Source organism: Tamandua tetradactyla, chromosome 12, assembly GCF_023851605.1.
Source record: "Tamandua tetradactyla isolate mTamTet1 chromosome 12, mTamTet1.pri, whole genome shotgun sequence".
Taxonomy (NCBI): domain Eukaryota; kingdom Metazoa; phylum Chordata; class Mammalia; order Pilosa; family Myrmecophagidae; genus Tamandua; species Tamandua tetradactyla.
The window spans coordinates 18756891-18781890 of record NC_135338.1 but is presented as its reverse complement, the minus strand read 5'-3'; the positions used below and the strand labels follow the sequence as shown (position 1 = coordinate 18781890).

General features: G+C 38.2%; 1 protein-coding gene across 1 annotated transcript in view; it reads left to right on the top strand.

The window, feature by feature from the left end:
• The first annotated feature begins 5278 nt into the window (after positions 1 to 5278).
• The window catches only part of LOC143651354 (maestro heat-like repeat-containing protein family member 7), a 122833-nt gene continuing 103111 nt past the window's right edge, over positions 5279 to 25000 (top strand). Inside the window, 4 exon segments of the mRNA XM_077122296.1 lie at positions 5279 to 5380; positions 6156 to 7281; positions 7284 to 7358; positions 7361 to 7433. Of these exon segments, the coding sequence (XP_076978411.1) occupies positions 6231 to 7281; positions 7284 to 7358; positions 7361 to 7433 (1199 nt within the window). The 5' untranslated portion in view covers positions 5279 to 5380; positions 6156 to 6230.

Here is a 25000-nt window from a genome sequence, read left to right as displayed (position 1 = left end):
GAGAAGTACTGACTGTGTTTTCCATGTGCCTTATTACTTGAGAGAGAAACCCTGAACTTCATCGGCCTTCCTGAACCAAGGTATCTTACCCTCGATGGATGCCTTAAATTGAACATTTCTATAGACTTCTTTTAATTGGGACATTTTCTCGGCCTTAGAACTGTAAACTAGCAACTCATTAAATTCCCCCTTTTAAAAGCCATTCCGTTTCTGGTATATTACATTCCAGCAGCTAGCAAACTCAAATAGACATCTAAACTGGCATTGCAAATATGAGTAACCAGAAGTTTTTGACATTTAGGAGGGTAGTCTTGTAGAAAGTATTTGCAAAGGCCCAAGAGGGAACCCAACACATTTGAGGCATGGGAGAAGTTGAGAGCATCTGAGTATGGAGTGGAAGTCTGGTGAGTGGAAAAGACGTAGCTGGAGAGGTGGAGGGGCAAGGCCTGCAGGCTGAGAGCCCTGGTAAAAGAAACACATTGGCCCTCAGAACTTGGCGTCTTCTCACTAGCTATATGATATTCACTTGGTAGGAAACACGGAGAGTTTGATAAGTGCTGATTCCTTGGTTCCCTTAGGGCAATAAAGTGGAGATTCTGAGGGTGAGACCGGGAATCTGCCTTTTAAAAATATGTAAGCCTTACCCCTGTCCCTACCTCATAGTCTGAGAACCCATGGAGAAGCCACAGAGGGGTTACAAGTGGGGAATGGCCGGGTTAGATTTCACGCATTTTCCCTTCATCTAAGAATGTCATTATTTCCCCTTAATTCCTGAAGGATAGTTTTGCTATATATAGAACTCACATTTGACAATTCCTTTCTTTCAGTACTTGTCCAATGTATGCTACTTCCTTCTGGCCTCCGTGGTTTCAGATGAGAGATCTGCTATCATTCAGATTGGTGTTTTCTTATAGGTAATTCATTGTGTCTCTCTCGTTGCTTTTAAGATTCTTTTCTTTCTGTTTAGTTTTCAGAAGTTTAATTGTGATGTGTTTTGTAATGGATTTCTTTGAATCAGTCCCATTTATAGATGTATGACTTCAACTAAATCTGGGAGTTATTAACCATTTTTTCTTTGAATCCTTTTTCAGCCCCACACTCTGATGATATGAATGTTAGATATTTTGCTATTATTCACAGATTCTTGAGGCTTGTTCATTTTTTTTTCCAGTTGATTTTCTCTCTGTCATTCAGTGTAAGTACATTTTACTGATCTGTCCTCAAGTTCATTGATTCTGTCCTCTGTCATCTCCACTCTGTTATTGAGCCCATCCAGCAAGTTTTTAATTTTGGTTATTGTATTTTTCAGCTCTATAATTTCCATTCAGTTTTCTTAAAAGTATAAATTCTATTTCTTTGTGAGCTTTTCTTTTTTATTGTTTCAAGGAATTTGTAATTGCTTATTGAAACTTTTTAAAATTCTTGTCAAAAATTTTTAAATTTTTAACTATTTTTAAAATCCTTGTCAAAAATTCCAACATTTGATTCATATCACCACTGGCATTGGTTGATTGTATTTTCTCATTCAAATTGATATTTTCCTGGTTGTTGGTATGAGTAACCTTTTATTATATCATTGACATTTTGGTTATTATGTTAGGAGACCTTCAATCCTATTTAAATCTTATATTTTAGTGGACAGTCACTCTGTTTAAGTTTAGTATTTAGGCCCTGGCGTACTTTTCTGGACCATAGTTCTATAGCATTTTAGTTTTCAGAGCCCCTGTTTGCTTTGTTCCTTTGGCACTGCTAAGGCATTTGTTCATTGCTGCTGCTTGAAGAGGTAGAAGATGCTTTCCTGGGCTGCCTGTTGCTTCTGGAGGAGGGGAGACCAGGAGCTACAGAGACCTGTATCTTCTTATGCCTGGGATGGAGGCCAGAAGACAAAGGACTCCCCTGACATGGCTGCTGCTGGCAGACTGGCTCACTGCTATTCTGAATTTGGAGGAGGGGTTGGGTTGGCCTGCTGGAGCTTCACTGCCACCCAGGTATAGATTAAGGGTTGTGGCTCCCCAGTGGGGCTTCCTATTAGGTCCCTGTTGGTATTCTAGTTTGCTAACTGCTGGAATGCAACACACCAGAGATGGATTGGCTTTAATAAAAGGGGATTTATTTCATTAGTTCTTCAGAGGAAAGGCAGCTAACTTTCAACCAAAGTTCTTTCTTACATGGGAAAGCTCTCTGCTGGCCTTCTCTCTAGGCCTCTGAGTTCCAACAACTTTCCCCGGGGTGATTTCTTTCTGCATCTCCAAAGGCCGGGGCTGAGCTGCTAGATGAGGTATGCTGAGCTGCTTGGGCTGTGCTACATTGAACTCTCTCATTTAAGCACCAGCCAATTAAATTAAACATCAATCATTGCAGCAGGCACACCTCCTAGCTGACTGCGGATGTAATCAGCAGCAGATGAGGTTCACATGCCATTGGCTCATGTCCACAGCAATAAATCTAAGCATTTTCACCTGGCCAAGTTGACAACTGACTCTAGCTACCACAGTTGGGTTTCTCATTTCCTAGTCCTTTGACCAGAGAGAGTAGGTTTTGTTTTTGCATGTATGTATATATACCTGTTGGCAGTTCTGTGTTGCAGGCTTCTCTTAGTGCCCAGTCTTGGATATATGGGGAATAAAAAGAAAATTCCAAGTAACATATCATAGTGTTGTTCCTCAAGTCCTGAAGTCACTAGCCAGTCTGCCACTTTCTTTTCAGTGTTTGGGATAATTTTACAGTTGTCTGTTGAATTATTTCCAGGATATTCTATTGCATTTAGAGGGGAGAAGCAGGGAAAAAATAGTCTATGCCCTCTTGTCTGATGCATGCATTTTTAAAGGAAAATATTTGTGGCTCAGTTTGGAGACTGTTTGGTGGGAGCAGGCCTGGATGAGCAGACCCCTACTGAGAGGACTATTCCAAGATCCAGTTGCAAGGCAATAGGAGCTGGACTAAGGAACAGGCAATGGTGATGCAGGGATGGGAAGAGATTTGAGAGTAGTTCTGGATCCAGAATCGACAGAATTTGGACAATAGTTGTATGCACAAAATGAGGTAGGTAGGAGTTTAGGATGATGCTTTTTCTGGCTTTGATGGTGATGCCAGTTCCTTCTGATGGAGAATAGGAGGATCTGATTTGGGGGACAGATGGGGAATTCTGTTTGGAATGCTCAGAGTCTGAGGTGCTCAAATTCCAAATGTATATGTGTGTGTGAGTGTGCGTGTGTGTCCACGTGCATATGCTAGAGCACATAACACATTTTGTGCCAATTTGCCTGGTAAATGTTTTCTCAACAAGGAATGGGAAAATTCACTGATGGTTCTACCCTCTGGGGGTCCCAGCAACACTGTCCATGGCCTGGAAAGTTCACTAAGTGGAAGAGGGAGAACTGCAATCAGTCAATGAGTCTCTCAGTCTTGGACAGGACTAGCTGTTTTATGGCTATGCTCTGCTCTCTTCATTTGGGGCCTCAGGGCTTGGGGCCCAAGGGCCAATAAGACAGCTTGTGGTTGCTGAGTTAGGAATGGGCCCCAAACTCCAAGGACCAACTTTAGCCAAAGCCCCTTAGCAGCCACCCCTCTCGTCGTTGCCCAGTTCCCCCTTTGGTGCAGGGCAAGACAGTAGAGGTCACTGGAGGCAGCTCTGTAGCTTTGCCTGTCTGTCACAGGATATAGGGAACAGGAGAAAGTGGGGGTGATCTTTTTCTCTTTTCTCGTGGAAGAGGGGAGGGTCAGCCAGGGTTCACCTGAAGCCTTCTGCCCAGTGTCTTGGTTTGTGCATCAGCTGGGTCAGTGGAGTCGAGATTATCACACTCTCCCCCTGCCCCAACCAGCTGGGTCTCCTAAGATCCTACTAACTGCCTCATGGGCTGCCTCAGACCTATATTTTTCCAAAATCCCTCATTTGGTGGCTATGACCACTGTGTGTGTGTGCACGTGGTGTGTGTATGTGCATGTCAGGGGTGGGTGATGTTAACCAAGGAGGATCTGCATCTTTTGAAGGCTGAAGCTTTATATAATTTTGAGGCTCCACTTTAAGTCAAAGAAGGCAAAATTATGAATTCAGAATTGGTACAGGACTTTGGAAAGAGATTATGCAAGCAAAGAACCCTAAAGTTTTAAATTTCATGAGCTTCAGGGTAAAATTGCCTTTGGTGCTTATGGTAACTGAACGCTTCCTGCTCTACAGGATGCAAAATGGTGCATAAACCACTTGGTTGGAATGAAGGCAGCTCTTAATGGGAGAGCTAACATTCTCTTAGAAAGTTTCTGGCAGAAAGTCTATGCCAGACATTATGCTGCAGTGTCTGGCAGAAAATAATGGACTGAGTAGGTATCAGACCTTCAAAGGGCCATGTGCACTACGCCAGACACTAAAACTACAACTGCTCTGGCTAGCAGACTTAGAAATGAGGAGGATAAAGGACTTTCCCCCTCTGACTAGTAAGCTCACTCAGACTAGTAAGAGGCTGAGTTGGGATTTTAACCAGGACTACATGACTCCAAGTCTATGGTCTTTTCAAAGCTAAGCTATAAAGATGCATCACACATTTTGTGAAGTGCGTAAATGTCTTAGTGAATGAGTTAGTGTATGAATGAATACTAAATAGAGGAGTGATCAAAAGAGTTAGTGAAAGAATTGAGGAGCAATTGAAGAGAAGAACGGTGAGACAATGAACCTGAGTATTTATTGAACATTCACTGTGTGCCATGTGCTAGCTAGATGTTAGAAACTGGCAGAGAACAAGGCAGACACAGTCCCTGCTCTTAGTGGAGCTTATTGACCACTAGGGAAGCCAGATAGATGCTTTTGCTAGGAAAGGGGAAGTGAACAGGGAGCCCTGGATATGTACAGATGGACCTCAGCCATCTAGGGGCCAGCAAGGTTCCCAACATTTGAGCTAAATGTTAAAGCTGTAGGCATTAACTGGGGAAGGAAGGTGGAGAAAGGGGTTCCCAGCCTGTGGAAGGTCTTGACCTAACCCAGGGAGCTTAGCTGCTTGGGGGATTTGAGTGAGAGTAGAATGGAGGGAGTAAGGGGATATGATGGAGTGTCCAGGAGGGTGGAAAGATGGCTGGGGCCAGAGATGTTCTGCTAAGGATTGAAGACTTTGTCCTGAAGACAATGAGATGAGTGAATGTCCTCTCCTTGACCTCTCTTTCTTCATGTATATAATGTATATATTGGGGTAATAATATCTATTGTGTGTGTGTATGTGTGTGTGTGTGTGTGTGTGTGTGTGTACATAAGGGGAATTTGCTTAGAAGATATGCATGCCTGGCCTGTAGACTTTGCCTGTAAGGGTTGAAAAAGCCACTCTTCCCATGACTTGTCCCCCTTCTCTGTCTTCTCCTAGGGGCCCACTCCTGCTTAAGAACACCATGCATGTAGGTAAGCTGCCCTCCACAATTCCCACAGGGAGGGTAGCCCAGGTGTGGGGAGTGGGGTGGGGTGGGATGGGGGATGAGGGAGTTCGCTGAGCAGTTAGATTGCTAGGCTGAGTTGGGCTATGTTTATGATGACCATCTGGGTCTCCATGCAGCCTACCTCGCTTAGCACAGGCAAACTGTTAAGGGTGGTGGGCAGCTCTGTCTGTGCTGCTTTGGGAATCTTGTGTTTCAGCCATTTATAGAGTAGTTCTGGTGACTTAAGGGTTCATCTCCAGTTTGGAGCATCATAATCTCCCTATGTTCAGCAACTCTTGTTGGTGAACTTAGGTCCTTAAATCACACGCGGGTGGCTGGAAATAGGGTTATCCATGAGGAAGTTCCTCCTTCCTTTTTCCACCTTAAGGTGAGAGAGATTTCTCATTTGTCCTAGTATGTAAACATTCCCTATTGTATACCTGGTTGTACATGCCCCATGGAATAAGGTGTTTTGTCAGGAGGAGTAGAATTAGCAAAGGACAATGGGAGAAGGTTCCAGGCCAAAAGGCATTTGTAAGGGAAGTGAGCTGAGAGGAAGGAGGACATGGTCAAAGAACCCAAACCGTGGCTATGGCTGGAATCAGGACAGCAAGGGGAAGAGCAGTGTGTATGGACTAGGCATGGTCATGGAAGACCCAAAAGCCACAGGAAGGGACCTTCTTCTTAAAGATATTGGGGAGCCATGGAAAAGTTTAATAGGTATGGCCTGGTCACATTTGCTTTCTTTCTCTCTCTCTCAGGAGTAATGCAGGGAGCTCAGCAGTCAGTGATTGGAGGAAAGAGGGCAGAGGTATTGAGAGACCTCTAGGCTGGGCATGGCCCTGAGTCCAGAGACTAGTCTGGTACTCTGTGAAGATTCAAAGATGACACCAAATCACAATTCCACTGAGGCCCCCATTTCTGGGCCCAACCCAAACGTGGCCCTCGTTCCTACCTTGAATCCACCCTTGAGTCCCCAGGCAGCTGTCATTCCAGACCTTAACCCAGCTCTGAGTCCTCTCTCGGAGGAGGCTCCTGGTCTGATGTCTAATGACACCCTCAGACCTGGTGAGAACAGGACCCTGATACCAGCCTCCCTCCAGATCACCAGATCCCACTTCAGTGAGGCCCTAGGCCTGGATTCGAGTCATGTCTCAACTCCTGACTCACGTGGGGCCCTCAGCCCAACCTCAAACCCTGGCTCTCCTGCAACCACTTGTCTGAGCTCAGGCAACCACTGTGGGTTAAATTCAGAGGAGGCCTTCAATTCCTTCTCCAGCAAGATTTTGGACTTGGCTCAGAGCAACTCCAATCCTTCTGGGCCAGAGTCAAACCCATTTATAAAGCCCCCGTCAAGAGAGGCCCTGGTTCTAGGTCACAGCATCTCTAGGCCAGGTTCAAAAGCTCTCCTTGTTCCAGCCTTAAATTCTTCTCCAGATTCTGACTCCAATCAGCTGCTCAGGGTGGGTTCAAGAAATGTCTCCAGGCTGGATGTAAATGCAGCTCCAGATTCTTTGGGGACCCTAATCCCAGACATGAGTGAGACCATCCCTTTGGCTTCACATAATAACACTGGGTCTATTTTGAAAAGAGCCTTTGGTACAGTCTGGAATACCACCTCTATGGGAACCATTAATGTGCCTTCAAATGGCCACCCCAGATCTGATTTGAACATGACCCTGACTCAGGCCTCGTTTGTGACCCTAATTCCTGGCTCCACCGATGTGATCAGCCAGCACTCCAGCAGCCATGTACCACACTCTGCTCTCTCCCCCTCCTCATGCATGACCCTGATCCTGGGCGCCAATGAGACCCTGAACCTGGGCTCCAGCCTCATCTTTAGTGATACCTCCACCTTGACAGTGAGCAGCCAGTAGGATTATTCTGAGGTCATAGCATCCACACCATGACCCCGGAGGAAAATCTGGGTGGCTGGAGTGAGACGGCTGGTGCCGAGGGGTGCAAGTCCCTGCTGGGGTCTCCACTCCCAACACCAAGGACAAGGATATCACAGCCTTCCAAGACATCTCCGAGGGTGAGTAAGGCTAAGGTGAATGCACAGAGTAGGCATTGACCTGGAAGCAGTCAGTATTTCAGCCTTGTAGAGAAGGGAGAGGACATACAGGACATACACAACATACATGCAGTATATTAGTTAATTATCTGCAAGGGATCTAATACTCCATCTCTGCTGGCTGTGTGACTAGGAACAAGCAACTTGATGTCTCTGAGCTTCAATTTCCTTAACTCAACAAAATTTCTTTCTTGATAGAATTCAAACCTGGGTGTCTCAGGTCAAAGTTTTTCCAGTGTAGAAGGCAGGCTCACTTCACCTCTATTGGGTCTTTGAGGCCCCTTCTGAGCCAGGCCTTGGGCTCCTTTGGAGCCTGTGCCTCACTCCCAATAGGCAGAGTTTGGTAAAATCATCCCTTTTCAGATTTTGATGTTATAAATATCTTCTCCTAATATATTTTTGTTTGTTCATGCAGTGATACCATATTGTAATTTAAAAAATTACTATGGCTCTGCAATATGTCACATCTGATAGAGTCAGAATCTTTCTTTAAAACTTGCTTTCAACACTGACTTAGCTGTTAGTAGACTTTCATTCTCCTTTAAACATTTAAAAATAAATTTGTCTAGTTTTCAAAAGATCTCACTGGCATTTATTGGAATGTTATTAATTTATCCATCTACTCAAGTTTTCCTTTACAAAGGAAAAAAATTCTCCATAAAGGTCTAGTGCATTCTTTGATAGGTTAATTTCTAGACACTTTATAGTATTTATTGCTATCATGAATCATGTCTCATTTTCGAATATAATTCTTATTTGGAATGATGGTGCAGTGGGACTTCATTTCTGCAAGTTGATCTTTTTAAAAAAAACAGCTTTATTGAGATATAATTCATGTACAATTCATCCATTTAAAGAGTATAATTCAATGGCTTTAATAGTATTGGGACAGAAGCTCTGCAACCATCACCACAATCAACTTTAGAACATTTTCATCACTCCAAAAAGAAATCCTCCACCCTTTAGCCATCACTGTCTCACATCCCATTCCCTCTATCTCTTCATACCTAGGCAACCACTAATCTACTTTCTGTCTATTCTGGCTATTTCATATAAATTAAATCATCCAATATGGGGTGCTTTGTGACTAGCTTTTTAAGCTTAGCGTAATGTTTTCAAGGTTCATCCATGTTGTAGCATGTTTAAGTATTGTACCATGTTGTAGCATGTTTAAGTATTGCATTACTTTTTATTGCCAAATAAAATTTCATTGTATGAATATATCACATTTTCTTTATCTACTTATCATTTTATGGGCATTTGAACTGTTTCCAGGTTTTGACTGTTTTGATTAATGCTGCTATGAACATTTGTTTACAAGTATTTATGTGGCGATAGTTCTTTTTTTGGGTACATATTTTAGACACATAGTAACTCAGTTTAATCTTTTGAGCAAATGCCAGACTGTTAACATTCTCACCAGCAATTTATGAGGGCTCTAATTTCTCCACATCCTTGACAAAACAGGTTATTGCCATTTTCTGATTATGGCCATCTTACTGGATGTATCATATTGTGGTTTTGATTTGCACTTCCCTAAAGGCTAATGATGTTGAATATCTTTTATGTGCTTATTGCCCATTTGCATATATTCTTTGGAGAATGTCAGTTCAAATCCATTGCCCATTTTGAAATTATTATTGAGTTGTAAGTGTTCTTTATATATTCTAGAAATAAATGATTTGCAAAGAATTTCTCTTATTCTGTCAGTTTTTATACTTTCTTGGTAGTATCCTTTGAAGCATAAAAATTTTATTTAAGATTGATAATGTCCAATTTATCTATTTTTTTTCATTTGTTGCTTGTGCTTTTGGTGTCACATCTAAAAAAAACATTGCCTAATCCAAGATCATGAATATTTATGTCTGTTTTCTTCTTAAATTTTATCATTTTGGTTCTTGCATTTATGTCTTTATCCATTTTGAGTCAGTTATTTTATTTGATGTGGGGTAGGGGCCTAACTTTGCTCATTGTCTTGTGGATATCTAGTTGCCTCAGCATCATTTGCTGAAAAGACTGTTCTTTCCCCATTGAATTTATGGGCAGCCATGTGAAATAAACATTGCCTATAAATGCAAGTCTCTCAACTTTATTATGTTGGTCTATATGTTTATCTTTATGCCTGTACCACACAGTCTTTACTACTGTAGCTTTGTAGTGAAATTTTTTAAAAAGGAATTTATTAAGTTGCAAGTTTACAGTTCTAAAGCTGTGAAAATGTCAAATTAAGGCAAGGCTATAAAAATGTCCAAACTAAGGCATCCAGGAAATGATATCTTTGCTCAAGAAGGCTGATGATGTTTGGGGTTTCCTCTCATCTAGAAAGGTGTGGTGACATCTGCTAGCTTTCTCTCCAGGCTCCTTCAGTGGTTTCTACTAAGTCTTTCTTCGACTCCAACAGTCTCTGGCTGTTGGTTCTAAAGCTTTTTCCAAAATGGTTCCCTCTTAAAGGGCTCCAGTAAGCGACCCCACCCTGAATAGTTGGAAACACATCTCCATAGAGACCATCTAAGCAAAAGGCACTACCCACAATTGGGTGGGTCACATCTCCATGGAAACAATAAAAAAGATCCCACCCAGCAATACTGAATATGGGTTAAAGAACTTGTCTTTTCTGGGGTACATAATAATTTCAAACTGGCACATTCCATCCTTTGGATCCCCAAAAGACATGTTTTTTTTCCAAATCAAAATATATTCATTCCATCAAATATCACAAAGCCTTAAACCATATCAGTAACAACACAAATACAATACAAAGTCAGAAACAGTACAAAGTCTCATCAAAGTCAGCTACAGGCATGGCTTGTCTTAAGGCAAAATTCTCCTCTGACTCTGGACCTGTAAAACTCAGAACAAGTTATTTACTGCCGATATACAAAGGAAGAACAGTCATAGGATAGATGTTTCCATTTCCATAGAAAGAAATTGGAATGAACACAGGCATCACAGGACCCAAACAGTTCTGAAAACCTACAGGGCAAACTCCATTAGATTTCAAAGTCTGAGAATCATTTATCCTTGGGGCTTTAGAAGGAGGCAAGCCCACCCTTTCCAAGGGTCTGTGCAGCTGCCCAGCTCTTTTCAAATTCTGGGGTAAGAATTACAACCTTGAAGGACATTGAGGAGACCACCTTTTTCTCGGCTCCACCCTCTCCAATCATTAGAGCAGCACCCAGGCTCTCTGCCATCTCAGTGGCACACACTTGACACTCTCAGAACTATTCAGTGGCAGCAAGGCTATCCACATTCCCCATGGAATGTGTTCCACCCTCTCTGAGGCCTGGGGTACCAAAATTCCTGTCCTCTGCCTTTGGGGAAAACTCACTCTCTCCAAGTGTATGAGTGAGTCCTCTCTCTTGACACAGGGTTCTTGGCATCAGACCTCAACTTCCATGGCTCTGCCTTTGAAGTTATTTTTCTTTCAATTTGTCCCTTTTCTGTCCCTTTTAGTCCAGGCTGGCAGTGGTTCCATTTATACAGAAGCCAAACACTCTTGCATTTTCTGTGCAGTATGCTGGGATCATAATCATCAGAAAAGAGTACTTTCTACAAATCCTACCTGGATAACTCCATCTCCAATCCTGGCTCTTTCAGAAATGTCTGACTGTCTCCATGTTTGGTTAAATCCTCAATTGGGGCACTATTCTCTGGGATCTCCCTTTTCCAAAGCCCAAATTTCTCCAGACCATCAATTTCTGGTTTCTTTGTACCCAAGAGTTCAGTTCTCAGCTTATGTCTTTCCTGTTGCATTTCACTATAAGCTGCAAGGGGAAACCAGTCTGCACTTTCCACACTTAATTTGAAAATCTCTTCTGCTAAATATCCAAGTTAATAGCTTTTAAAATCTACCTTCCAGATAATATTGCCAGATTATCTGCCATTTTAAAACAAGGGTCACTTCAAAATTTATTGCTTGGCTCAAAATTCTGATGATGTTCAGGGTTTCTCTCTCAGCTGGAAAATGCATAGGGAAACATCTGCTTAGCTTTCTCTCAAGATTTCTTCAACGGCTTCCCCGAGGACATTTTCTTTCTCCACCTCCAATGGTCTCTGGCTATGTGGACTCTGCTGGTTCTCTGTAGTAAGTTTTGGAATTAAGAAGTGTGAGTCCTGCAAACTTGCTGTCCTTTCTCAAGACTGCTTTGGCTATTCTAGGTCCTTTGACTCTGGAAATTTTAAGATCACCTTGTTAATTTCTGCAAAGAAGTCAGTTAGGATTTGTAAATTAATCTTGCATCCAATAATGTTATCCTACCCTCACATTAGTTTTACTAGCTTTTCTTTTGGTTTTGGGGCTTTCAAGTAGATGATGATGATGTCATCATTGAATAGTTTCGCCTTTTTTCCATTCCTACATCTCATTATTTTTTTCTCATTGCCTGGGCAAGGACATCTAGTTCTGTGATGAAGAATAACAAAGATAGTAGGCATCTACTATCACCAAAACAGTCTAACCTCTCTCCATTGAATACGCTGAGAGTTTTTGGTATGGCCTTTAACCAGGTAAATTAAATTTCCTTTTATTTCTAGTTATCTGAGGGTTTAAAAAATATCATAAGAAAGTGTTGAACTCTCTTATATGAATTTTAAGCATCTGAGATAATCATGTTATTTTTCTCTTTCATTCCATTAATGTGATGAATTACATTTACAGATACTCTATTGTTAAACTCTTATTCTACTGTGATAATACCATTGGATTGGGTTAGCCATTATTTTATTTAGAATATGTGTATCTATGTTTATAAATGAAATAGGACTGTAGTTTTCCTATGCAGTTTTGAATCAAAGTTATATTGGCCCCATAAATAAGTTGAAAATATACCTAGAAGTGGGATTGCTGAGTCATATGATAATTCTATACTTAATTTTCTGAGGAACCACTAAAGGTTCTTTCATAACAGCTTCATAATTTTAAATTCACACCAACAATGAATGAGTGGTCCTATTTCTCCACATCCTCATCCAAACTTATAATTTTCTATTTTTTATAGTAGCCATTGAAATGAGTGTGAATTGGCACCTCGTTGTGGTTTTTATTTGTGTTTCCCTAATGGCTAATGATATTGAAGACCTCTTCACGTGCCTTTTGGACCATTTGTGTATCTTCTTTGGAGAAATGTGTATTTGAATCTTTTGCCCATTATTATATTGGGTTGTTTATATTTTGGTTGTTGAGTTGTAGGATTTCCTTATATAATCTGCATAATAAAACCTTACTAGGTATGTGGTTTCCAAATATTTTCTCCCATTCTGTAAGTTGTCTTTTTAATTTTCATTATAAAATCTGTGGAAGCACAAAAGTTTTTAATTTTCATGAGGTCTCATTTATCTATTTTTTTCTATTGTTGCTTGGGCTTTGGGTGTAAAGTTAAGAAACCATTGCCTAACACAAGGTCCTGAAGCTTCTTTCTCATGTTTTCTTCTAGGAGTTTTATGGTTTTGGTTCTTACATTTAGGTCTTGGATCTAATTTTGAGTTAATTTTTGTATATAGTGTGAGACATTCTTTTGCATATGGAATCTAGCCCAAGCTTATTTGTTGAAGAGACTATTATTTCCCAGTTGAGTGGACTTGGCACCCTTGGAAGATCATTTGGCCATAGATGTGAGGATTTATTTATGAACTTTCAATTCAATTCAATCAATCTTTGTGCCTTTTCCATCTCCCAGTGCCATGCTGCTTTAATTACTGTGGCTTTGTAATAAGTTTTAAGATTGGATAATGTGAGTCCTCCAACTTCGTTCTTCTTTTTCAGGATGGCTTTGATTTTTGGGGGCCTCTTACATTTCCATATAAATTTGATAATTGGTTTTTCCATTTCTGCAAAGAAGGTTGTTGGAATTTTTATTGGGATTGTGTTGTGTCTATAAATTGCTTTGGGTAGAATTGACATCTTAATAATTTGTCTTCCAATCCATGAACACAGTATGTTCTTTCATTGATCTAGGTCTTTTTGATATTTTTAGCAATGTTTTATATTTTGCTGTGTACATGTCCTCTGCATATAGTATTTATTCCTGGATATTTGATTCTTTTTGCTTCATTTGTAAATGTAATTTTTCTTGCTTTCCTTTACAGACTGTTCATTACTTGTGATAGAAATATTATTGATTTTTTTGCATTGATATTGTACCTCACAACTTTGTTGAATTCGTTTATTAATTCTAGCAGCTTTGGGGAGGATTTTTTATGCAGGACCATGTCAACTGTAAGTAGGGAAAGTTTCACCTCTTATTTATCTTGCCTAAATGCTTTGGCAGAACTTCCGGTACAATGCAGAATACCAGTGTTGACAGGGGACACCTTTGCCTTTTTCCTAATCTTAGAGGAAAAATTTTCAGTATTTCACCATTGATTATGATGTTAGCAGTGGGTTTTTCATCTGTGTTCTTTATCATGTTGAGGAAGTTTCCATCTATTCCAAGTTTTCTAAGTGGTTTGTGTGTGTGTGTGTGCCAAATACTTTTCTTTATTTTTAAAATGTAATTTTACTGAGATATATTTACACATCATACAACCCATCCAAAGTATGCAATCAATAATTCACAGTGTCATCACATGGTTGTGCATTCATCACCATGATCATTTGTAGAACATTTGCAGTATTCCGGGAAAAGGAATAAAAATTTAAAAAGAAACCCCCAAACATCCCTTACCTCTTAATCTTCCCTTCTATTGACCACTAGTATTTCACTCTACCCAATTTTAAGACTTATAATAGAGGTAGATTAATTAAGATACTATGGTATTTTCAGTGAAGAAAACATCTGGAAATAGATCCATACAAACATGGGCAACTGGCTTTTTTTTGCAATTTAGTTATGCAATTATTGTCAAACATCAGGGTTACTGGATTATAGTGCAAAAATTTCAGATATTTTCTTCCAGCTATTCTTAAGCACTATACACTAAAAAGTAATATCAAACATGAGTCAGTAGTCACTGTCATTTGTTAAGTCCTAATTTCTCAGTTACACCTCCTCCCTCTCATTTGATCATTTTCTTACTCTTCAGGGATATCTGACCATTTTAACTTCTTCGTGCTGGGAAAGGGTGTTGATCTTATGGGATAGAGAAATGAAATTGGTTGATATTCTTGGAGAGACTGATACCTTTTGGTTTCAGGGCTTATCTGGCATCCTATCAGTTTCTGAAAAATAAACTTATTGAGAAAAATTTTATAGAGAATTAGATAGAGCCTAGGGCATGCTCTAGGGTTTTCAGGAATATTGTTAGTTGAGGCTTGGCATACTGTGATAGTTTGCAACATCTGGCTAAAACTTGCATAATGGTGACCTCCAGGATAACTGCTAGACTCTATTTGAAATCTCTTAGCCATTGAAACTTTAATTTGTTCCAATTCCTTTCCCCTTTTTGGTCAATAAGGCATTCTAACATTACCAGAGAGACTCACACACCCTGGGAGTCATGTCCCATATAGGAGGGAGGTTAGTGGTTTTATTTCTCTAGAGTTGGCTTAGAGAAAGGCCACATCTGAGCAACAAAAGAGGTTCTCTGGGGATAAGTATTAAGCATAATTAGATGCAGGTCTAGCTTTGCCTTTGTAGAAAAGTTTCATAAGGTTAAGCCTCAAGATTGAGTATTTGGCTTATTAAATTGGGAATCCCTATTGCCTGAGAGAATATTAGGAATATCCCAGGTGGGGAGGTTTAATTGTTCCACATTTTTCTCTAGTCCCTCAAGGGGACTTTGCAAATAGTTTTCTTTTTATTTTCTGCTCCAAATACTCTGGAATATATTTGGGTCTTACATCAACTTTATCAAATGATAAACCCATTCCTTAGTCTAGGTTCTATGTAATTATATTGTTTCAATAAACTGACCACACAGGTTCAATTAGTGTGCTACAGAAAATTTAAACGTTGGACCAGACATCTCTTCCTTTGGTCTCACATGGGAGTTGAAGTTTAAAAACACAGATGATATCATCCTTTGTCCTGTATTCTGATTTACTTTAGTCCTCACCAGATCCATTTCATTCATGTCTCTAATTGTAGGCTGATCTCCTTTTCAGTTTCTTTAACAATTGCTGTATGAAATAATGCTGACTTTGAGAGCTGCGGAACTCTAACTCTGAATCTCTGTAAATGCTTTTATCATGAAATGATGTTATATTTTGGCATATGCCTGGTCTGCATCAATTGAGGTGATCTTGTGTTTTCTCTTTCATTCTATTAATGTGGTGTAATACATGAATTGATTTCCTTATATTGAACCATACTCAAATAACTGGGATAAATCTCACTTGATTATGTTTTATAATTTTTTAATGTATTGCTGGATTCAGTTTGCTAATATTTTGTTGAAGATTTTTGCGTCTATATTCATAAGGGATATTGGTCTTTTCTTCTGGAATTGTTATCTTAGTGTTGGTTTCATAGAATGAGTTAGGGAGTATTCCTTCCTCCTCATGTTTTTTGAAGACTTTGAGCCTGTTTGCTGTTAATTCTTCTTTGAGTATTTGGTAAAATTCACCAGTAAAGACATCTGGTCCTGGGCTTTCTTTGTTGGGAAGTTTTTTGATTACTGATTCAATTTCTTTACTAGTTATTGGTCTGTTGAGATCTATTTCTTCTTGAGCAACTGTAGACAGTTTGCATGTTTCTAGGAATTTGTCCTTTTCATGGATGTTATCTAATATGTTAGTGTACAATTGTTCATAGTATTCTCTTATAATCCTTTTTATTTCTCTGAGTTTGGTAGTAGTGTCCCCCTTTTACTTCTGATTTTAGTTATTTGAGTCTTCTCCCTTTTTTTTCAGTTTAGCTAAAATTTTGTTTGCTTTTTTGATCTTTCCAAAGAGCCGACTTTTGGGTTTGTTGCTACTTTATTTTTTTTAATTTTCAATTTCAGTGATCTCTGCTCTAATCATTGTCATTTCCTTCCTTCTGCTCACTTTAGATTTAGTTTGATCTTCTTTTCCTAGATATTTTAGTTGTGAGGTTAGATGTATGATTTGAGGTCTTTTTTTTTTGTATGCTGTATGGTGTGGGTCACATTTCATTCTTTTTCCATGTGACTATACTGTTATTGCAGAAACAACAAAACAATTTGGAGATGGGGCGGGGGCCAGGAATTGAAACTGGGTCTCCCACATGGCAGGTGAGAATTCCACCACTGAACAACACTTGCACCCCTCTTCTTTTTTGAATGTAAGCACTTAGACTATAAATTTCCCTCTCAGCACTTACTTTGCTATGTAAGTTGTGATATGTTGTGTTTTCATTTCCATACACCTCAAGATATTTCCTAATTTTCCATGTGAATTTTATCTTTGACCTATTGGTTGTTTAACAGTATATTGTTTAATTTCCACATATTTGTAATTTTTCCTTCCTTTTTCAGCTTCCTTCCTTTGTGGTTGGACAATATGCATAGTCTATCCTGGAGAATGATCCATGTTCACGAAAGAAGAATATGTATTCTGCTGTTGTTTGGTGAAGTATTCTATATAAGTATGCTAGACTATTTGGTTTAGAGTATCATTTAAGTATTATATTTCCTTTTTGGTTTTTGTCTAGATGTTATATCCATTATTGAAAGTATTGTATTGAAATCTTCTACTAATGAAGTAGAACCATCTATTTCTCCTTACAAATCTGCCAGTAATGCTTCATATATTTGGAGTCCATATATATACTTATAATTGTTATGGCTTCTTTTGAATCAGCCCTTTTATCAGTATATAGCTACCGTCTTGGTCCCATGTAACAGTTTTTTTTACATGAAGTCTATTTTTTCTGATATTGGTATAGATACCCTAGCTTTCTCACACTTGTATGGCATATTTTTTCCCCATACATTCACTTTCAACCTGCTTGTGTCTTTGAAATGAATGTGAGTCTCTTGTAAATAGCATACCCTTGAGTCACGCTTTTTATCTGTTCTGCCAATCTCTACCTTTGGGCTGGAGAGTTTAATCCATTTACATCTAAAGTAAATATATTGATATTGTAGGAGTTTCTTCTGCCATTTTTAAATTTTGTCTTGAAGTTTTATCTTTTTTTATCCTTAATTCTCCAATTAGTTCCTACTTTCATATTTATTTGATTTTTTTGTATTGTACCATTTTGAATCCCTTCTCATTTCTTTCTGATTATACTTTTCATATATTTTCTTTGAAGTCGCCCTGGGACTAAAATTTAACATCCTAAATCTATAACAATCAAGTTTGATTTGATAGCAACTTAACTTCAATAGCATACACATACACTTTTTATAGGAACACCTCCATGCTCCCACCTTTTTGTTGTCTTTGTTACAAATGTTATCTTTATACTTTATTTCCCAAATCATAGATTTATCATTAATTTCTATGCATTTGGATTTCATAACCTTTTAAAAATAAAAATAAAAATAAGATATAATAATATTGGCATTTTAAATGACCCATATGGTTATCTTTACCAGTTTTGGTGGCTTGGACTTATTTACCCCAGAAAAACATATTATTAAACTTAACCCATTCCTCCGGGTATAGCCCCTTGGAAGTAGGATCTTTGATAAGGTTACTTGAGTTAAGATGTGGTTAAAATGAATCAGAATGGGTCTTGATCCTATTGCTGAAGGCCATATAGGTAAAGACACAGAGAGACAGAAAGCCACAGGCAGCTTGAAGCTGGGAGTCAATGGAGCCAAGAAGCCAGGAGAGGCTGCCAGGTGCATTATCACATGGAATGGCCTTTTGAAAACTCAATTGTGGTGCCAACTAGCTGGCAATGCTTTGAACATCTGGGGTAATGTTCTCCAGGAAGCTGTGTATGTTCTGAATCAGCATCCGCTGTATGGTGTTGTTTCTCCTATAGCAAGGATCCATGGGTCCAGGAACCAAGGGGTGGAAATGAGAGTGGTACTATTTACTATTACCCCTAGTGACCCACTTGGAAAATTTTTGCTTCCTGTGCCCGTGACCCTGAGCTCTGCTAGTCTGCAGGTTTTAGTTCCAAATGGGGGAGTGCTTCCAACAGGAGGAACAACAATGATTCCACTGAACTGGAATCTAAGACAGCTACCTGGTCACTTTGGGCTACTCATGCCCCTAGATCAGCAAGCCAAGAAGGGTATTACATTGCTGGCTGGGGTGATTGAATCTGGCTATCAGGGGGACATAGGACTGCAACTACACAATGGAGGTGAAGAAGAGTTTTCCTGGAATATAGGGAATCCTTTAGGGCACCTTTTAGTACTACAAAGCCCTGTAATTAAGATCAATGGAAAACTGCAACAACCCAATCCCAGCAGGACTACCAATGGCTCTGAAACTTCAGGAATGAAGGTTTGGGTCACCCCACCAGGCAAAGAACCATGGCCAGCTGAAGTGCTTGCTGAGGGTAAAGGGAACATGGAATGGGTAGTGGAAGAATGTAGTGATAAATATGAACTGCAACCACGTGATCATTTACAGAAATGAGGACTGTAATGCTGTTTTGTTCATGTTATACTATTTACATAGTAAGATATCAAGTTTAAGAATGAATATTACCCAAGGACTTGCACCCTATTCTGGAGAGATTTAATGTGTTTCCAGTCATATGCAGGACATTTGAGTATTCTTAGGTGAGAAAAAAAATGTGTCTTATTGTTTTGTATTTTGAAATTAGGTAATGTTTAAGGTGATGAGTACAGCTGCCAAGTTGACAAAGGGTGAACTGTCATGGTCAGGTTCATGTGTCAACTTGGCCAGGTGATCATACTGTTTGTCTGATTGGGCAAGTGCTGGCCTGTCTTTTGTTATGAAGCATTTCATAGAAATAAATCATGACCACATCAGCTACATCCACAACTGATTCCATTTGTAATCAGCCAAGGGGAGTGTCATCTTTAATGAGTGATGCTTAATCACTGGAAACCTTTTAAGGAAGATTCAGAAGAGACAGACTCTTCTTCCATCTTTGGCCAGTGAGCCTCTCCTGTGGAGTTCATCCAGACCCTCCATTGGAATCATCAGCTTCACAGCCTGCCGTACAGATTTTGGACTCTACCCATGGTTACATGAGATGCTTTTATAAATTTTATATTTACAAATATTTCCTGTTGATTCTGTTTCTCTAGAGAATCCTAACTAATACACTTGTAGAGTTTTGTTTTTTTAATAGTAGCCATTCTAGTAGGCATGAAATGATAGTTCATTGTAGTTTTGATTTGCATTTCCCTAATGACTAGAGATATTCAACATCTTTTCATGTGCTTTTTAGTCATTTGTAGTTCCTCTTTGGAAGACTGTTTATTCAAGGCTTTGCCTGCTTTTTAATTGGGCTGTTTGTCTTTTTTGTTTGTTTGCTTTTGCATGGGCAGGCACCAGGAATCGAGTCTGTGTCTCAGGTATGGCAGGCGAGAATTCTGCCACTGAGCCACCATTGCACCTCCCTGTTTCTCTTTTTATTGTTGATTTGTAGGATCTCTTTTTATAACCTGGATATTAAACCCTTATATCCTGGATATGTTGGTTCCAAGTATTTTATCTTCTTGAGTGTGCTACATTTTAACCCTCTTGATAAAGTCCTTTGAAGCACAAAACTGTCAATTTCGAGGAGGTCTCATTTATATATTTTTTTCTTTTGTTGCTCATGTTCCATCTCCTACCATGTGATCTTGAATTGCTTCCCTACATTTTCTTCCAGAAGTTTTTATGGTTCTGCCTAAATATTTAGGTCTTTGATCCATTTTGATTTAATTTTTGTATAAGGGGTGAGATAGGAATTCTCCCTCATTCTTTCAGATATGGCTATCCATTTCTCCCAGCACCACTTGTTGAAAAGACTACTCTGTCCCAGTTAGGTGGACTTGACAGTCTTGTGAAAAATCAATTGACCATACACGTGAGGGTCTGTTTCTGAACTCTCAAATCAATTCTATTGATCAATATGTCTATCTTTATACCAATACCATGCTTTTTTTTTCCACTATAGTTTTGTAATATGCTTTAAAATCAAGATGTTAGAGTTCTCCCAACGTCATGTTTCTTTTTCAAGATGTTTTTGGATATTCAGAGCAGCTTACCTTCCAATAAATTTGAAGTCTGGCTTTTCTGTTTCTGCAAAGTAAGCTGTTGACATTTTGATTGGGATAGTATTGAATCTGTAAATCAATTTGCATAGAAGTGACATTTTAATATTTAGTCTTCCAATTCATGAATACAGAATGTCTTTCCATTTATATAGGTCTTTTGTGATTTATTTCAGCAATGTTTTGTGGTTTTCAGAATACAGGTCCCTTATATCTTTGGTTAAGTTCATTTTTTTCACCAGGCTTCTTTTGATTATAGATTGTTATATATATTTTTCATCCTTTTATTTTCAGTCTGCTGTATTCTTATCTTTTAGATGTCTTTTGTAATTAACATATAGTGGATTCCATTTTTTTTATCCTAGCAATCTTTGTATGTTAATAGGAGCATTTTGTCCATTTGTAAACAATGGACAAAATGCAATTTGAAAATGCATTTTCAAATTGTTTGCATTAGCCTTCTAAGAATCTTTTTGAGTAGCAACCTATAGCAGTAAAATGTGTAAAGCGTACACACTCAAATCTCAAGTATACAACTTGATTAACATTTACATATGCATGTGTCCCAGTAAATACCACCTAAATCAAGATACAGATAATTTCCAGGATACCCAGAAATTACCATTGTGCCCCTTTCTCCTCAATACTCCTTCTACAGCAGGGTTTCTCACTTTTGGCACTACTGGCATTTTGTGCCAGGTAATTCTTTGCTGAGAGGGTGCTGTTCTTTGCACTGTGAGATACAATCTTGGGTTCTACACTGTAGATTCCAGAGCAATTCCACACCCCCCTCCACCCCTGCCACGGCACACACAAACCTCTCCAGATATTAGCAAATATCTCACTGGGGGATAGATTGCCCCTGTTTGAGAACCACTGCCTTAGATGTAGCAATTCTCTGACTTCTGTCACCCTGGGTTAGTTTTGCTTGTTCGTGAACTTCTTATAAATGGAATCATACAGTATTACAGTATGTACTACTTTGACTGTGGCTTCTTTAGCCTGCTGTCATGTCTTTCTAATTCATCTGTATTGTTGTATTATCAGTAGTTGATCATTTTTTATTGCTTTGTAGTATTTTATTGTATGAATATATCACAATTTGTTTATCCATTCTTCTGTTTTATCAATTGTTTTTGTTTTGGTTGTTAAGAACAAAATTGCCAAAAGGCATGTTCGTGCACATCTTTTGGTACAGAGATACACTTATTTATCTTGGTTCACAGATATGCCTATTTATCTAGGAGTGGAATTTCTGGGTCATAAAGTAAGCATATTTTAGCTTTAATAGATATTGCCAGTTTTTCAAAGCAGTTGAATTAATCTACCCTTCCTCAAATTCTGTATGAGAATTTCAATGGTTTAACATTCTCACCAACTGTTGTTATTGTCAGTTTTAAAAATTACAGCCATCCTGGTGGGTGTCTAGTGATATTTCATCGTGATTTTAATTTGCATTTCTTAATGACTAATAATGATGTTGAACATATTTACATATCATTATTGGTAATTTGGATGTCCTCTTTTGTGAAGAACTTATTCAAGTCTTTTGCTCATTTGATTTGTTGGAGTTTTTATATAATGCAGATATAAGTTCTTTACAGATATATGTAATGTAAATATTTTCTGCAAGTCTGTGACTTGATGAAGTCTTCTGATAAACAGAAGTCTTTATTTTTAAAGAACCCAATTTTTCAATTACTTGTTTTTGGCTCTTGCTTTTTGTGTCCAATTTAAGAAATCTTTGCATGTCCAAAGGTCACGAAAATAATTTCTTATATATTTGCTTCTAGCAGCTTTATTGTTTCTTGTGCTTTAGAGTAAATCTTGATATCTTGTAGTTTAAGTCCACCAATTTTGATATTCTTCAAGATTGTCTGTTCCAGATGCTTTACTTTTCCTAAATGATTCTAGAAACAGCTTGTCAATTTCCAAACAATGAAATAAAATAAAAACCGGCTGGGATTTTCACTGGAATTTCATTGAAACTACAGATCAATTTAGGTCTCCTTGTTGACTTTACTATACTGTTTTCCAATCCATAGTCTATTTATATTTAATATACATAATAGACTATTTAGATACCTATTTACTAATTTATGTTTGTGTTATTTGTCCTACAAATATGTTCTTCTCTCTGCCTTTCTTTTGTTTTCCTTTTCTCCTTTCTTTTTTCCTTTTCTACAGTGGGAATTAAACTCTTTTAAGTGTTTAAGTAATTCTCCAGAAGTTACAATGTGCATATTTAATCAAAGATCAAATTAATACATTTATCTTCCTCCCACACAATTTAAGAACTTTAGAACACTTGAACCCCATTTAATTCCCTTCCCACAACTTGCATGCTCTTACAGTATTTTAATTTTTTTCTTAACCCCATGAACATCATTATTATTTTATGCAATATTCTTATGTTTCCCCAAATATTAGCCTCTTTCTTTGTACTTCATTGCTTACTGCATCTCAGACCTTCTATTTTGGATTAATTTCCTTCTTCCAGAAGCACATGTCTTAGAATTTCCTTTGGTGAGTTCTCCTAATGACAAATTTATTCATTTTTTTTGTCTGAAAATGTTTCCAGTTCTTTGTTCTTTTAAATTTTCTGAAACAATAAAAACTTACAGAACAGTTGAAAGTACAGCACAAAATTCTTTTTTCCAAAACATTTGAGAACAAGTTGCCAAATGATGCCCCATCATCCCTGAATGTTAGTGTGTATTTCTTACAAAAATACAACCATCAAAAATCAGGATAATTCTATTGCTGTGCTGCTACCATCCAATCCACAGACCCCATTCAAATGTCACTAATTGCCAAGTAATGTTCTTTAGAGAAAAAGGACCATGTTCAGCATCATTTGCCGCAATTAGGTCTCTAATCTATTTAGTTTCCTTGGTCCACAGCCTTTCTTCAACTTTCATATCCTTCATAAATTTGAGGGTTACAGGCCAGCTATTTTGTAAGATGTGCCTAAATTTGGGTTGATCTGATGTTTCCTCATGATTGGATATCACAGACATGAAGCTGTTTCTCTCACTGCATTCTGTCAGGTGGGGCATGAGTTTGATTTGTCCCATTACTATTGATATTCACTTTGATCACTTGAATAAGGTGGTTTCTGTCAAGATTCTCCACTGTGAAGTTTCTATTTACCCTCTTTGTAATAAGTATTTTGTGGGGATATGTAAATATCCCAATCCTCATCAAATTTTCAAGTTATTTATTTATATTTGTTTGTGTGTTTATATAAGTATGGACTTATGGTTTCCTGGTTGATTCAATGGACTATAATCTGTTTCTATCATTATTTCTTGTGATCCCAATGTTCCACTAATTTGAGCAGTGGAATCACCATCAAGCAAGCTTTTGTGTTTCATTGACATATGCACATTATGCTTGAGTTCTTTACCTTGTTTTCCTGTACAGGATATTCCAGGCTTCTTTATACATTCTGGAAATTAAACTCTTATCAGATATATGGTTTCCAACTATTTTCTTCCACACTGTAGGTTGTCTTTTCTCTTTCTTGAAATGTCTGTTGATACAGCAAAGTTTTCGATTTTAATGAAGCCCATTTTATTGATTTTTTTTCTTCTGTTGCTTGCAATTTTGGTGTCATGTCTATGAATTCATTGCCAAGTCCTATTCATGAGGGTTTTCTCCTACGTTTAGAGTTTTATGGTTAAGTTCTCTCTTAAGCTTAGATCCTTACTCCATTGTCAGTTAACTTTTGCTTATGATGTGAGATAGGGGTCTAAAGCTATTCTTTCATGTATGGGTATCCAATTCCTAGCACCATTTGCTGAAGAGACTATTATTTCCCAATTAAAATACTTGACATTCTTGTTGAAAATCAGTAGACCATAGATATGTGGATTTGTTTCTGAGCTCTTGATTCTGCTCTTTTGACCTGCATGTCTTATCTAATATGCTGTTTTGGTTACCATGGCTTTGAAGTAAGTTTTAAGATCAGGAAATGACAGATCTCCAACTTTGTTCTTTTTCAAGACTGATATGTCTATCTGGGGCCCCTTGTGATTCCATGAACATTTGAGGATTGGCTTTGCTATTTCTGGGAAAAAAAATTGGGATTTTGAATCCCTAGATTGCTTTGTGTAGTACTGACACCTTAACAATAATAAGTCTTCCAATCCATGAACACAGGATGTCTCACCTTTTATTATGGTCATCTTTATTTTCAGCAGTGTTTTATAGTTTTTAGCATACAAGTCATCCTTGGTTAAATTTATTCCTAGGTATTTTATTTTATATTTTTGGATGCTATTGTAAATGGAGTTGTTTTCTTGATTTCCATCTTGGATTGTCATCAGTGATGTATAGACTCACAACTAATCTTTATGTGTTGATCTCATACTCTGCAACATTGCTGAATTTGTTTATTAGCTCTAATAGTTTCCTTGCAGATTCTTGGGATTTTCTACATTAAAAGATTATGTCATCTGCAAAGAGATAGTTTTACTTTTTCCTTTCTTCACTTTT